At 39.4% G+C, this 14,999-nt stretch overlaps 1 protein-coding gene across 2 annotated transcripts; it reads right to left on the bottom strand.

Moving 5' to 3' along the window:
* Positions 1–588: 588 nt before the first annotated feature.
* polr1c (RNA polymerase I and III subunit C) lies at positions 589–13,806 on the bottom strand. 2 transcript variants are annotated; one of them, XM_070977497.1, is made up of 9 exons: positions 13,695–13,806; positions 10,164–10,235; positions 9,300–9,407; positions 7,902–8,034; positions 6,533–6,664; positions 6,194–6,346; positions 4,604–4,753; positions 2,782–2,898; positions 589–2,383 (listed from the first exon to the last, which is right to left on the bottom strand). In XM_070977497.1, exons 1-9 carry the CDS (start codon positions 13,764–13,766, stop codon positions 2,265–2,267), a joined length of 1,056 nt encoding a protein of 351 aa, XP_070833598.1. In that variant the 5' UTR covers positions 13,767–13,806; the 3' UTR covers positions 589–2,264. The 2 variants fall into 2 exon arrangements, with proteins under 2 accessions (XP_070833598.1, XP_070833599.1); XM_070977498.1 differs by lacking the exon at positions 6,533–6,664 and having other exon boundaries at positions 596–2,383; positions 13,695–13,805.
* Between the last annotated feature and the right edge of the window lie 1,193 nt (positions 13,807–14,999).

The raw sequence follows: 14,999 nt of genomic DNA, 5'->3' as shown, positions 1-14,999 counted from the left end.
TCTGCAAATAAATAAATAATAAACAAATAAACAAAAAAAGTATCTTTGAAATTACATATAAACTACATCTTTAAACATCCCTGTCAGTATTTCCCTTTTGAACTAAGGGAATCAAAGGCTACAGGCTCTCCTGATTAACTATATTACAAAATAATATCATCAGTTCTAGATTTCTTTTAGACCTAAGCAGAAACAATAATATAGTCAAAATAAAATGACAGTTGTATTAAGTAAAAAGTAACTAAGTCTCTTTGTTGATGATCCTCTACAGTTAAATAACTGTGACATTAATATTTGTATGGGGGCTAGACCTATATAAATGAAAAAATGAATGAAATATACATATTTATCTGTGATAGACCAATAAGTTAAAATTTCTCCTCACCTGTTGTGAAGACCACAACCAGGGGCGGACTGGGACATAAATCGGCCCTGGCATTTTGGACCAGACTGGCCCACCACATTTGATAACGCGCACCTTTTCAGTCTTTTTGGTCTCTTGAATGTGTATACCAACTGTGCAACTCTTTAAAGCCACGTACCTTAAGCCATACGAGTTAACAGAAATCAGTGAGAGTGGACACATTAAATATTTCCAAAAAGTGTAATTTATTAACACTACAAAAAAGCACACTCCACCACTCCATTACAGTAATGGATCTTTACGCAGAATTCATCCTATTGGGTGTACTCATGTGTTTCAGGGAGGAAGAAAAAAAGAAAGAATAAAGATGAGAAATGATGGATCACATGCTAACTCTTCCAAGAGTAGTACTCAATAAACTGTGAAGTGACCCAGTCCAAAAGGATGAATGTAGCTGAACTCCTGAATGAACTTTGAGCTTTGTGTATGTATATGTATGAGGGAGAAAGAGAGAGATTTAATTATTGGTCAATCTTCAAGATAAAAATATCAGTTTAGAAACTGAAAACTTAAGAGGGATGATGACACATGAATGAGGGAGAGGGCTACATACACAATGTCTTAAAAAAAATACCTGCGTATACAGGTATTACAAACTAACCTGGCCATAGAACATTAGCCAAAAATATGTTATTGACGTTTTATTATTGTCAGATTACCAAGGGTTTGGGTTGCTTTACTCATTACAAGTGTTCTGAAAGCAGTCCAGCTTACCACAGGTGTTACTACATGTCCCTGTTCAATGTCACCACCACCGCCACCACTGTCATCAGCCACGGGAGCTGATGAAGGCCCTGCCATGGCAAACATAGCAGAATTTTTTGCACATTTGCAGCGTTGGCTTGAAGAGCCAACTTCCTGTCTCGCAGTTTCTCTGCACCTCCTTTTTGTTTTCTCTCTATTCTCGCAGATCCTAACACATTACGTTACTGACGAAAAAGAGGGGAAGTGTTTCATGATATGATTGGGCGAGATGAGCCCCGTCACGTGTCAGTGAAGAAAATAACACATCATCAGCAAAACTCTGCTGACATAAAATTGCCCTAAGCAGGCGCTTAGTTCGTTTATGCCTTGGGCCGGCTCTGTGCAAAATAAACATTTAACAACACAATTGGCAAGTTCAAAAAATAAAATACAGAAAGCTTAATAATTAAACATTTAGACTTTCATTTTGTGTTTGATTATGGCCCTTAATACACTGAGTGGGACATTTTACAGTTGAATTAATAACATTTCAGGGGACACTCTAAAATGAAGAGTCTCAGTCAATCAATTCTATGCTGCAGTTTGTTATCAGCCACATATATACCAGTATATCTGATGATTATACAGTACCAGTGATCAACCGATATCAGCAGAGCTGATATACCAAATATGCTAGTATAATGTACTGTGCATACATTTATGTACATGTGTCGCTGTGAATATCATACGAAAATACAATATATGGAATATTAGGATAAATGAGAGTACAGTATAAGTGATGCTTCAATGTGTAGATAACTGACAGTTAAGATGTTGACATCAGAGGAGACAACCATGTCAATATTGGTGAGGTTTTTTATTGCATTTAACAACAGGACACAAAACATTACAGACAGCAGAATGTGTGTGTGTGTGTGTGTGTGTGTGTGTGTGTGTGTGTGTGTGTGTGTGTGTGTGTGTGTGTGTGTGTGTGTGTGTGTGTGTGTGTGAGTGTATAATTCATAATGAATACAGAGAAAATTCAACAAAACCATTGCCCTGAGAGCACAACATCAACAATTTAAGTCCTGATTGGCTGTGGCATATTTCGATGTCAGATCCTCTGTAGTGGGTCTGAAAAGACTCAATTATTATTTCACTTCATGTCAGTAGAGTCCAGTTCATTGAGAAATCTGTGACACTTGGCCATGAGTATTTTGATGGCCTCCGTGACCAGGACATCTGGAGGCAGGATGCCAGTTGACTCCACAGTAACTGTATGAGAAAAGAGATCCATCAACTGTTAGTACAGCATAATTTGAGTAATAAAAACTGCTGTATAGACATGCATTTATGATATTCCTTTTCACTACAACAGATTTCTAACAGAACAATCAAGAATCATGTGAAAACGCTTATTTCTTCTCATCTTGCTAACTGAGCATGTGTAGAAGTAGAAAGCAAGTCATTATGATTTTATGAGCACCAGCTGTTATTTCTCAGAGCTATTACATCAGTAACAACTTCCAAGCAAATATTCTTGGAATCGCTGGTTGCCTGGCAACATCATGACTTCCATAATTGTTTTCATTTACTGGGTTTACTGTGATGATTTAAAGCTGCTGAGTCTGAACACTGTACTGTAAAAGCAGTTTCAAGATACATGAACATACAGATGAAATGCTCTCGCAGCCTTCCGAGCTTTACCACATTCTTCAGGTCATCATGACGGAGGACCTCCCTGCTACATGTATCCAGGCGACTGTTGACTACTCTGGCAAACTTTTTCCCTGAGTTGGACAACACAAGAAGACATACATATGATTCCATTTACTGATTTGAGGGACTCACTGAAGACTGACAAAGAGTTTAACTCCTCTACCATGCTAACATCTTTCCATTCTCGTTTGGGTTTTTGGACTGTGTGAAACAGACAGCTGAAAACTATGTCACAGAAATGATAAAATGTTGAGAATTTAGGATTGTAAATGAAAGGTTATACTGTTTAATCTGTATGTCCCAAGACACTGAACCCTACTTTAATATATTGAATAGCTGGGCATCTGTTATATTAAGTCTCTCCCTTGATGAAGGAAAATCAACCAGCTGCTTAAGTGGATTTGCGCTGCTCTCAGTCCATCTACTTACTTTTTTTTTTTTAAATTATGCCCTTTGTGGAGTTGGTTTTCATTTCCTGGTTTCTCTTTGATTTCAGATTAGAATTGTTGCAAAAGTCTGAGGCACTCAAGAGGGCAGTGAGTTAAAAAGCCTTCAATATGTCATGGCTACTGAATCATAATAACAGTAAAAACATGCCATTATGGTCTTCACCTGGGCAAGTACAAAATGCTCACCCAGTAGTCACATGATTGGTATCCAGTTTAAGTGACTTGACAGATCTGTTATGTGCCAAATTTCCCCCTGCGCATATGCAAGGCAGTCGATAGTCATGAGCGAAGAGGAATGGAAGCTGTTTTGTTGTTGTCGTGCAGACATTGAAGTAAACTCTAAAAAATGAACAGTTGTCTTCATAGTTATTGAACTAACAATGTTTGCAGAGGATGGCTGCTGGAAATTATAAAGTTCCGCCAGTGTTTGATGAGAAGAAATCTTACGAAAGTTGGAAAAATGAGGTCAAAATCTGGAGACTGGTTACCAACTTGGATAAAAAGAAGCAGGCCTTCGTGGTCGCCTTATCGCTAACGGGGAGAGCGAGGGACAGCCAATTGTTGTCATAGTTATCGAACTAACAGACCATTTTAAGCTTAGGAAATCACAAGCAGCAAATATATACACCTTAAAACACCTCAAGTATAGTTAAGTCTGCAGTACACAGGCAAAATAGCAAATGGTAGCTGAATAAAAGACAGTTAGAGAAAAGGAGAGTTTTCAACCCTGGGTGTAGGGTCCACCTCTTATCTTTGCCTCATATCTTTAGTGTATCCTAACTGCCATGGTCAATCCCTTTGTGCAGCCATGGGGTAATGTAGGTGCCCAGTTGTTATAGCATGTTTATGTCTGGCCAGTTTACGTAATTTCCCCACTGTGGGATTAATGGTGGCACGGTGGAACAGGGGTAACACCGTTGCCTCACAGCTAGAAGGTCCCGGGTTTGATTCCCACCTGGGGCGCTGGGGGCCTGCTGTTCAAGAAAAGGGGCCTTTCTGTGTAGAGTTTGCATGTTCTCCCTGTGTTCACCTAATAAGGGATGCCGCCTTCTTCTTAATAAAGGATTATTTTATTACCTGTCCATACTGATCATGTGACTATTTCCCAACCCTGTATATGAAATAGCCTAGAGGCAAACATTTTGTTCTTTCCATTACCATAATAATTGAAATTTGTAGGCTTTTTTTTTTACTGTTTATATGTATATTAAAGGCTTTTTAATTCACTACCCTCTTGCATGTCTCAGGTGGTGAAGGTGGGAGACCATTTTTCACACCTGAGGAGCTGCTATTTGATTTCAAATTAGTTGGATTAGGTCCTTCTTACCATTAACATCTTGCAGGTCCATAACTCCTCTTGAGAAGCAACGCTTTAAGCGTTCTGCCTTCTCTCCCTCCACCGGCTCCAGCAGGGTGATCTCTGGAAGGAGGCGGTAGCTGGCTGTGGCTACTGGAGAAAACTTAGCATGGTCCTTACCTGAACAGAGAAATATAAAGGTCATAATATGTTAGCTTCTACACGACTGACTATAGTATGGGTGACTGGGGTTCGAATCCCGGCCAGGGCAGGGGGAATCCAGTGAGGGCCCTTTGGCTGAAGTAGGCGAGGACCTTTCCTTACCTACCTCAATATGAATCCACAACTACAAGAGTCATACCCTAACCCTAACAAGTGACAAAAAATGTAAGCAGGAATAAAAATAAAAATATAACTAGGTAAAACTAAATATATCATTACATAATATGTATTATAATGTATAATACATATTATATAATATTCTACTATAATAAAAATACAATATAACTAAATATGTAGACAGTATTTACAAGCAAAAAACATAGCAAAATATAGCAAAATATTTGTGCAGTTTTCGATGATAAATAAATGTAAACCATGGACTGTATGTGCAATATTGCAGTAGTGCAGATAATATTTAAAATGTAGAGAAGATGTGGGGAGTAAATTACCAGTGGTAAGCGGAGCACTGGGGGCAGTGATCGACAAACTGAGAAAGCAGCTTCAGCTGATTCCAGGAACAGCCAACGTCATACTGCATACTGTACATATCACTTAAAATTTTATATACACTATATATATATATATACCAGAATAATGTTCACCACAGCATCTCCGGCAACTACAATTACAATTAGTCATTTGGCAGACTGAATTCACTGATGGCACAGCATCAGGGGCAGTTTTTCAGTATCTTGCCCAAGGATACTTCCACATGTAAAGGAATCGAACCACAAACCTCCTGATTGGTGGACAACCACTCTACCTCCTGAGCTACAGTCGCCCTTTGACGCCTGTCAAATGTGCTCAGTGTGAATCTGCTCTTATCTGTGAAGAGAACGGGGTGCCAGTAGTGGACCTGCCAATTCTGGTGTTCTCTGGCAAATGCCAATTTAGCTGCAGAATGCTGGGCTGCGATCACAGGTCCCACTAGACGATGTCGGGCCGTCGTGACACCCTCATGGAGTCTGTTTCTGACCGTTTGGTCAGAAACATGCACACCAGTAGCCTGCCGGATGTCATTTTGTAGGGCTCTGGCAGTGCTCCTCCCGTTCTTCCTTACACAAAGGAGCAGTTACCTGCTGCTGGATTGATACCTTTCTACAGCCCTGGCCAGCTCTCCATGTGTAACGGCTGGTCTCCTGGTATATCCTCCATGCTCTTGACACAGCAAACCTTCCCGCTACCGCGCGTATGGGTGTATTGCATTTACCTCTCCATTACACCTGTTGTCATTTTCATTTGCACCAAAGCAAGTGTAACTGAGTCACAATCACTTGTGCTTCCTAAATGGACAGATTGATATCCCTGAAGTTTAACTGACTTGCCGTTATACCGTGATGACAAAGTGTTCCCTTAATTTTTTTGCACAGTGTATGCATGTGTCTCAAAACGTCTTACCAATTCCTTTGACACAGTGCATGATAATGTCCAGCTCCTGTCCTGGTCGTAGTTGAGCTATTAAGATGTCATCATGTACTGGTCCGATGCTGGAGTCTGCAAACACGTCTGCCTGGTTCCCAATGGGGACCCACTTTATGTCCCTGGAATAAACTGAGAGACAGCACAGGACAAGGGAAAAAAAAACATCACATTCAAGTTCCATCTTATCCAGGAATATTCATTCTTACATTGTATAGATATCAGTGCCTTGGAAAATGCCCTGGTCACAGCTACTGTTTTTAAGTCTGTATGCGCAAACGTTAATTGTTTGTTCATTTAGTACCATATGAAACCTACCCATGTGGTTCATATACAGCTCTCGTGGGTCAGAGGAATCTTTGCTGGCTCTGGGGTTCCTGCTGCATTTAATCTTCAGTTGTAGTTGAATTGTGTCAATTTCTGAACCTCCTTCCTCTACAGCCTCATCACCTGGAAGAACCAGCATAATTGAACACGTTACATGAGAGTTAAGTATGCCACTACAGTTCTATGAATTCTGGATGACCACCAGAGACAGTGAACACTTCACGTGTTCACGTGTGGGTAATTGATTCATAGTATTTAACAAACTGACGTTGACCTGGGATAATGTAGTGCAGTCCTGCCTATACGCACCCTTGTCAAAATTAAAGAGGTCCTCCACAGAATGTTCTCACCAAGATTCTAAGCAACAGAGATCAGTGGTCATGCAGAATTCATAGAATCGTAGTTTGATCTAACTCTTGTTCTATTTCATTCTTCCTGAATGCCAGAAGCAGTGCTAAGCATTGGATGATTATGACCAACATAGCCAATGGAATCCTGCACCCAACTTACTTGAGGCTTCCTGAAAGACAGCTGCTGCTACTTAGTGGGAAACAGTGACACTGACCCTGTAAAAACAGGCAAAGGTGGCTGTTGCACAAATCTCACTTCAAGGCACGTTCCATCACATTGCCCAGGAAGTTGAGCCAGTGCATGGCTTCTGGATAATTAAAGAGGCAAAGGTAGTCCTCTTGACCAGCATACATCCTCAATTATCTCAATTGTTCACCTTGAATGTCTGTTTGAATTGGGTGTGTCCTTTTCCAATGCCACTCATAGCATTCAGGGAGGCCATCAGAGTGACAAAAGCTAGTAGTTGCCTGTACATAACGCCTCAAGGCCCTCACCAGGCCAAGTTGTTATGCTGAACTCCAAGCCTGTTCCCAAAAAGGTGGCACACTGTTTATAATGTAAATACGAACAGAATGTGACGATTTGCCACACACTGAAACCCAATATTTAATTGAAAATAGGACAAAGACAACATCTCAAATGTTGAAACTTGGAAATTTTATTTTTTTGAAAATTATATCCTTATTTAGATATTTGATGCCAGGCAACACATTTCAAAAAAAGTTGGGACTGCGGCAACAAAATGCTGTAAAAGTTGTGAAATGCTCGAAGAAAACACCTGGTGGAACATCTCACAATCTCACACCCCAAACTGTTGAGCAGCTGAAATTGTACATCAAGCAAGAACGGGAAAACATTCCACTTAAAAATTATAACTTTTTTGAAGTACGTTGCTGGCATCAGATTCGAGAAATTCAGAGCACCAAGAATATTGCATGGAGCTCAACACACTGCAGCAGAGTAAAATACGATGGTCTACTGAAATATGTGTGAGTAACTGTTGTCTTACCAGTGTTCCTGTACTCAAACAGCCGAGGGTCAGCTTTGATAGGAATGAGGCCTAATCTGTGGGACAGGACTTCATCCTGGACGATGGATGTGTTGTTGTAGATAAACACCTTCTCGATAGCCATAGTGGGTACCTAAAAGGCAAAATAATGCAAAGTTCTCACGATATATTTGTATGAAACTAAAAACTTCGTTGATCTTAGGTCAACATTATGTAGGTGCATGGATGAGACACTAATGCTGTGTTCCCCCTATACGCGTTAGAAAGAGATTCCATTTCCATTTCCCACAGTCCTCTCCTCTCTCATCCTTCTACTCAGCTCCCTATGCACATTCTTCAGCTCCTCTTCATTTCCTGACCTTAACACTCCTTTTTCTTACTTTCCTTTATGTCAATAATCAAGGGTTTGCTGTCTACACATACATTTTGCAATTTTGCACATCTACACACACACACACACACACACACACACACACACACACACACACACACACACACACACACACACACACACACACACACATTTTTTTTTCTAATTTCATTCTAATTCTATTCATGTAAGGAGCACCTGCAAAAAAAAAAAAAAAATCCCCTCAGGGATCAATAAAGGCATTCTGATTCTGACATTGATATAGTCCATAATACAATGTAAAACACAATATCTTCCCATGACAATCACAAAGCGCTTCCCACACAGTTGTATGAAAAAACCTTCAAAGCCTCCTCAGCTTCCTTAGACCATCTTTTCCCAGGTGTTGTGTTTGCAGCCTACTTGTAACTGGATGACATCACAGGCTGCATGAATGTTGGCAGAGGGGGGGAAATATACTATTGCAATAACTGCAATAAATTCCCTTGGTAGGTAAAATGGCCTGACGCTAAGGCTAACAGCTCTGTGGTTCTCCTGCAGAGTTTTTTTTTTGATGTGTCCAGAGTTACACCATCTATCATGAACAAATATTGCGAACCCTCCTCCCTTCGTCTTTTGTCTCCCTTGTTCTGTCCGCCAGCACCAACTCGAAACCATCCAATGCAGCGTTCGTGTCTGGAAATAACAAGATCAGCCTTGTCTCTGTTAACAGCATAATGCTGGATTCCCAGTATTCCTTCTGGTTCTGAGTCAGCACTGCCAAACTCATCTGTCGTAACAGGAAGAGGCCTGACAATCCCCATGAGGACTGAGGGGAGATTTTTTGTAGCATCATCTGATTGCATAATAATTCAACATTCAAAATGTACAAATACATGTAAAGCCCTTCTTGTGTAAGTGGATGCCTCAAATATCTTCCAACAGTGCAAAATAAAACTCACGCACTTCAGCAAAGCTGCTGGAAAAAATACTGTGGGAAATACTGCTATTGTCACATTTGACAAAACCTGACTAAATGGGAATCCCACCTCTGCTAGTAAGATCCTTCTGAAGGCATTGGCGATGGCTGCATCTATCCCCACCATATCAAACTCCATATTGCTCTCATCCAGATGCACAACATCAATTCTGAAGTTCTGCAAACAGAGACAAGATCTTCATTTAATAGAATGATAATCATACATCGGTTCGAGTGCTCATTGGTTAAAAACACTTCACTACAAACAGTACAAAGTCTATATATTTCATGGTTACATCAACTTAATTTATTTTTGTAAATATATTCTCATTCTAGATTTTACGCCAGCAACATGGTTCAAATGAGTTGGCAAGAAACGTTTAGGAGAGTTGTGCAATTCTCAGAAAAAAAAACAAGAAAACAAAAAACAACAGTTTGGAACATTCTACAGATAAACAGATTTATTGGTAACAGACAATAGTATCATGTTTGGGTATGAAAGGGGCATCATTGCATTCTGTTTTTAATTTATGTTTCACATAGCTCCCCAACTTTTTTGGAATTTGGTTGTATAAAAAGATTTCATAGATATTTTACAATACACAATTTTTTACAGCTTTCCTGAAAGGTTACTATAGTGCTTTCTACCAAACAACTTCTGTTAGCGCTTGGATCTGAAATGTTCAGCTTTGATTCAGCATAGTGCTGAGAAAGATAACATACTAAAATTACATCATACTGTGTAGCTCATCTGGCTTGGAAACGCCTTGGGATCACCCAGGAAGAGCTGGAAAGGGTTGCTGGGGAGAGGGACATCTGACTACCTTGCTTAGCCTGCTGCCACCATGACCAGGCCACTTGATTTACAGACAGATCCATCACACTTCACCTATCATTGACAGCCACTTTCAGGTCTAAAATGACAGAAATTTACCTTATGAAATGTATGCATATCCCAAGTGTCATCATAGCCGGGGTAGTTTCCAGGGAAATCTGATGTATAAACCTAAAAGCAACAAATAATTGATCAAAATAAGGTACTTGGCTACACACATAAACTTACTTGAGTGTTAAATGCATTTATGCTTTTTTACCATAAATTTAATTTCACAGTTTCATACATCGTTATAACAGTCACTACTGTATTTTGTAAGACAAGATTTAATATCATGCAGTAGGCTATTGATCTGCCGTTTTCATAGACCCCTCTACTGTGGTTGCCCCTTGACCACCTCTGCCACCTGATCTTTGTTTTGCTTTGCTCTTTTGGTAGACTTGGTAATACAGTTTTTTCAATGCATTTTTAAAACGCTAAGAGAAAAGATGTTTTAAAAATTCTTATATATTATCATTCATTTGGTGCAACAAAGGTTAGTCCTTTTGAGAGGATGCGAAACACATTTGTCATGGTTCTGTGTCCCATTCTGTTCATGGATACTGTGATACAGTATAAAAAGCCTAAACTATTGCAAAATGTAAAAAAAAAAAAAAAAGAAAGAAAAAAAGAAAAAAAGAAAGAAAAAAAGCAAGTGGCTAGACATATATATGTATTTAGTTAGTTGTGTGGAGTTAAATAAAAAAATGTATTGTTGACCCAGCTATCACGAGCAAAAACAGAGCTTGATGAGTAAAAAGAATTTCTTGGTTTGCTAGAGTGATGGTAAAAGAGAAACTACTCCAGTGTGGTGGATTTATGGCTGCAAACTAGATCTGAATGTAGTCAATAGCAGTCAAATTGGTGACCATGTGAGTGGTATTTCTTGACAGTGCATAAAATCTTGATCTGTAGCAGGCATTGTCCTTCGCAATGAAGTGATGACAATGTTGTTGCTGATTGGCATATGACCGGGTCAATTACTGCCTTACATGGCCTCATGTGTCTCAGTGGTCAACTAATAGTAAAGGCCAGTACCTTGAAAACTGCGTGTGGTTATCCTGGTGTGGGTGTTTAATAAATATCTGGGCTACAACAGCACCTGTGACTGGCAGGAAATCTCCTCCCTGAGAGACTCTCAACAGACTCTACATAAACTGACAGTCACTGTAATATTATACTGATATCATGAGAGAGAAATTTCATGAACTTGAGTAGCTACAAGAGAATGCATGCTATGATATAATAATGCTTAAAAAAGCTAATCAGCATCTGTACTGTCTGAGGAAACTGTTCTATCTTCACATCATTCAAACTTAATTGACTCTTTTATCATGATTTTATTGAATCTGTTTTATCTTTTTGCCTGGTGTGCTGGTTTAGCAATCTGTCTCTTAAAAACAAGAAGTCCTTCAGCCAAATAGTTAGGTGGTCCAGTAGGCCGATAGGAGAGTCACAGCTTAACCCTGAAACCCTCTATCCCAGGCAGTTACAGAGGATAGCTAGTTCCATTCTGCAAGGTGGCTCCCACCCACTACATGAGGAATTCCACCTCCTCCCTTCTGGCTGCAGAGTCAAACTGCATGCCTGTAAAACAAGGCAGTATAAAGAAAGCCTTGTCCCCTCTGCCATTAGGGAGATAAACAAAATGAAATAACGACAGCAGCTCCCACCTCTTCTAATCCCTGTCATTCAATAGGATGCATTACTTGCACTTTCCCTTTCAGTGCTGCTGTGATTTTATTTTATTATGTGTACTATTATGCTTATGTGCACTGTGTCTCATATCTGTCTTATATGTTTTGTCTGTCATGTGTGGAGAAAGCCGTCTCACTTATCTGTACACCAAATCCAGCTCTGGATAAGTCATTTAATCTAATCTAATACTAATAATGTCGTGTATGCCATAAGGTGTCAATATGAGCAAAATCATAAATTTAGATATGAATATTTGAAGTGATATTTGAAATTACGTAACAGAATATTGTACTTCAAGTAGCACAGTATCATACAATAAATGTACCACATATGTTCTAAGTGCAGACAGTGATACATTGGAACTATTGCTATCTATTATTTATTAGATTACATCCCTGTTTTCAAAAAGTTGAGACACTATAAAATGTTAATAGAAACAGAATGGGAGGATTTGCAAGACACTGAAAACTCATATTTAGTTGAAAATATCACAAAGACAAATGCAGAAACTGAGAAATTTCACTTTTTTTGAAAATTCTATCCTCATTTACAACTTAATGCCAGCAACACTTTTCAAAAAAATTGGGACAAGATCATGTTTACCACTCTGTTACATCACTTCTTCTACATCTCATAATGTGCTGAACATTTTCAATGGGTGACAAGTCGGGACTGCAGGCGGGACTGAAAAAAGATGGCCACTGGACAGCATGTTGCTTTAAAACCTGTATATATTTCAATCAGCATCAATGTTGCCTTCACAAATACCCATGCCATGTGCACAAATGCACCCCCATACCATCACTGATGCTGGCTTTTGAACTGTGCACTGATAACAAGCTGGATGGTCCCTCTCCTCTTCAGCCCAGGGGATGCTGTGTCCATTATTCCAAAAAGAATTTTAAATTTTGACTTGTCAGACCACAAGACAGGTTTCCAGGTTTCAACTTGGATTTGTGGATGCAGCAATGAACTGTGTTCACAGACAAAGGTTTTTGGAAGTGAGTGAGTCCATGCAGTGATGTCCACTACAGAATCCTGTCTGTTTTCAACGCAGTGCCATCTGAGGGCCTGAAGATCACAGCCATCAATAAATACTTGTTTTCAGCCTTGTCCCTCGTATAGAAATTTCTTCAGATTCTCTGAATATTTTAATGATGTTATATATTGTAGAGAGTGAAGTCAGTTCTTTGCAATTGTTGCACTATTTGCCAGTGCAGTCTGTCACAGAGTGGTGAACCCCTCTCCACCTTAACTTCAGAAAGACTGTGATGCTCTTTTTACAGCCTATCATTTTACTAACCTGTTGTTTTCCAGTCTTTGATTGCCAGTGTTCCAACCTTATTTTGAATATGTTGTTGGCATCAAATTCTAACTGAACATATCATTTTCAAAAAAACAATGGCATTCTCAGTTTCAACACTTAAGTTGCCTTTGTGCTAATTTCAATTAAATATGGGATTTCAGTGTTGTGAAAATCATCACATTTAGTTTCTATTTACGTTTTACAGAGTCCCAACTTTTGAGGAAACAAGGTTTATTTTACGGGGCTTAAGATGCTCAACTGTGAGCTAGTATTCTATTTTTATTTTATTATTTATTTATTTTTTTTTAAACACGGCGCCCCTCTTCCCTCAGTTGGCCTCTCCGCCCCTGCCTCAAGTGTAAAAGAATGACGCTAAAACTGTTGATATTCTCGTATTTAAGGTATGAAGTCCTGTTAACACTCGTTCATTTCAAACAGAAGCACAGCGCGCAGCAGTAATTAACTGTTTAGCTCCTTACACACGCGGTAAGTTACGTTAAGGTCAGTCCAGCAGCTCAGATGAATCCTGACGGTTGCAGCTAACGGATGATATTGTTGTCATAAAACCATTATGAAAACGGACTTACGTTCTTTACACCAAATTCCCCCAGTATTACTCGATTCCGAATTTCTTCCATGTTCTTCATGCTCTCCGCCATTTTGCCATGCAGTCGGCTCTGGTCCGCCTACTTCCGCTCCAATTTTAGACCACATCACGGTTCATTGCCTTTTCATACAGCAGCAGCACAGTGAATTTAAGTTACTGTGTTTATACTGTTCGTACTGCAGTATCACATTTGGATTTATATGTGGTCACACAGCATGATCGCAAGACTGTGTTCATACGGAATAATGCATTATCCACAGCAATTTACAGTGTCCATACTGCAAAGCCAGCCCAAGCCTCCATGGGGCCCTAAGCAAAATTGGATTTTCGGACCCTCTATTTCTGCCAGTAATATTGACTGTTGATCATTCACACACCAACTATAAACGATTGTTTACATTATCCTTTTGTCAGCCTGACATGTCTTTACACATTTAAGGAGATGGATAACATAAATAAAACCAATGATATAATAATACAAAAAATATCAATGAACGAATGATGAATGATGTTCAGGTGCCACATATGGTTTTTAATCTCAAAATGTAGAAATGGCGCTCTACCAATTTGGAAGAATTTCGGTCCGCCTGGCAAGACAGTCTTAAAATATACAGGAAAGCCCTCCGCAGTGCCAGAGCAGCCTATTACTCTGCACTAATAGAGGAAAATAAGAACAATCCCAGGTTTCTCTTCAGCACTGTAGCCAGGCTGACAGAGAGCCATAATTCTATTGAACCATGTATTCCTTTAGCTCTGAACAGTAATGACTTCATGAGCTTCTTTAATGATAAAATTCTAACTATTAGAGACAGAATTCATCAGCTCCTGCCATCAACAGGTACTGTTTTGTCTTCAACCACAGAAACCGTAGAAACTGTTACTCAGTCTGTCGCAGTTTTACTCACTGTTTTACTCCTGTTGACCTTCACCAACTAATTTCAATAATGTCATCATCAAAATCATCTACCTGTATTTTAGATCCAATCCCGACTAAGCTGTTTACAGAAGTATTACCTCTAATTGACTCTTCAGTATTAGACATGATCAATCTGTCTTTATCAACAGGCTACATACCACAGTCCTTTAAAGTAGCTGTGATAAAACCGCTACTGAAAAAGCCTACTCTTGATCCAGGGGTTTTAGCCAACTATAGACCGATATCCAACCTTCCCTTTCTCTCAAAAACTCTTGAGAAAGCAGTTGCCAATCAGCTGTGCGACTTTCTAAACAATAATAGTTTAATCGAGGATTTCCAGTCAGGATTTAGAGTGCATCATAGCACAGA

Source organism: Chaetodon trifascialis, chromosome 13 (assembly GCF_039877785.1).
Source record: "Chaetodon trifascialis isolate fChaTrf1 chromosome 13, fChaTrf1.hap1, whole genome shotgun sequence".
Taxonomy (NCBI): domain Eukaryota; kingdom Metazoa; phylum Chordata; class Actinopteri; order Chaetodontiformes; family Chaetodontidae; genus Chaetodon; species Chaetodon trifascialis.
Note: the sequence above shows the minus strand (reverse complement) of the source record. Positions and strands in the feature narration are given on the sequence as shown.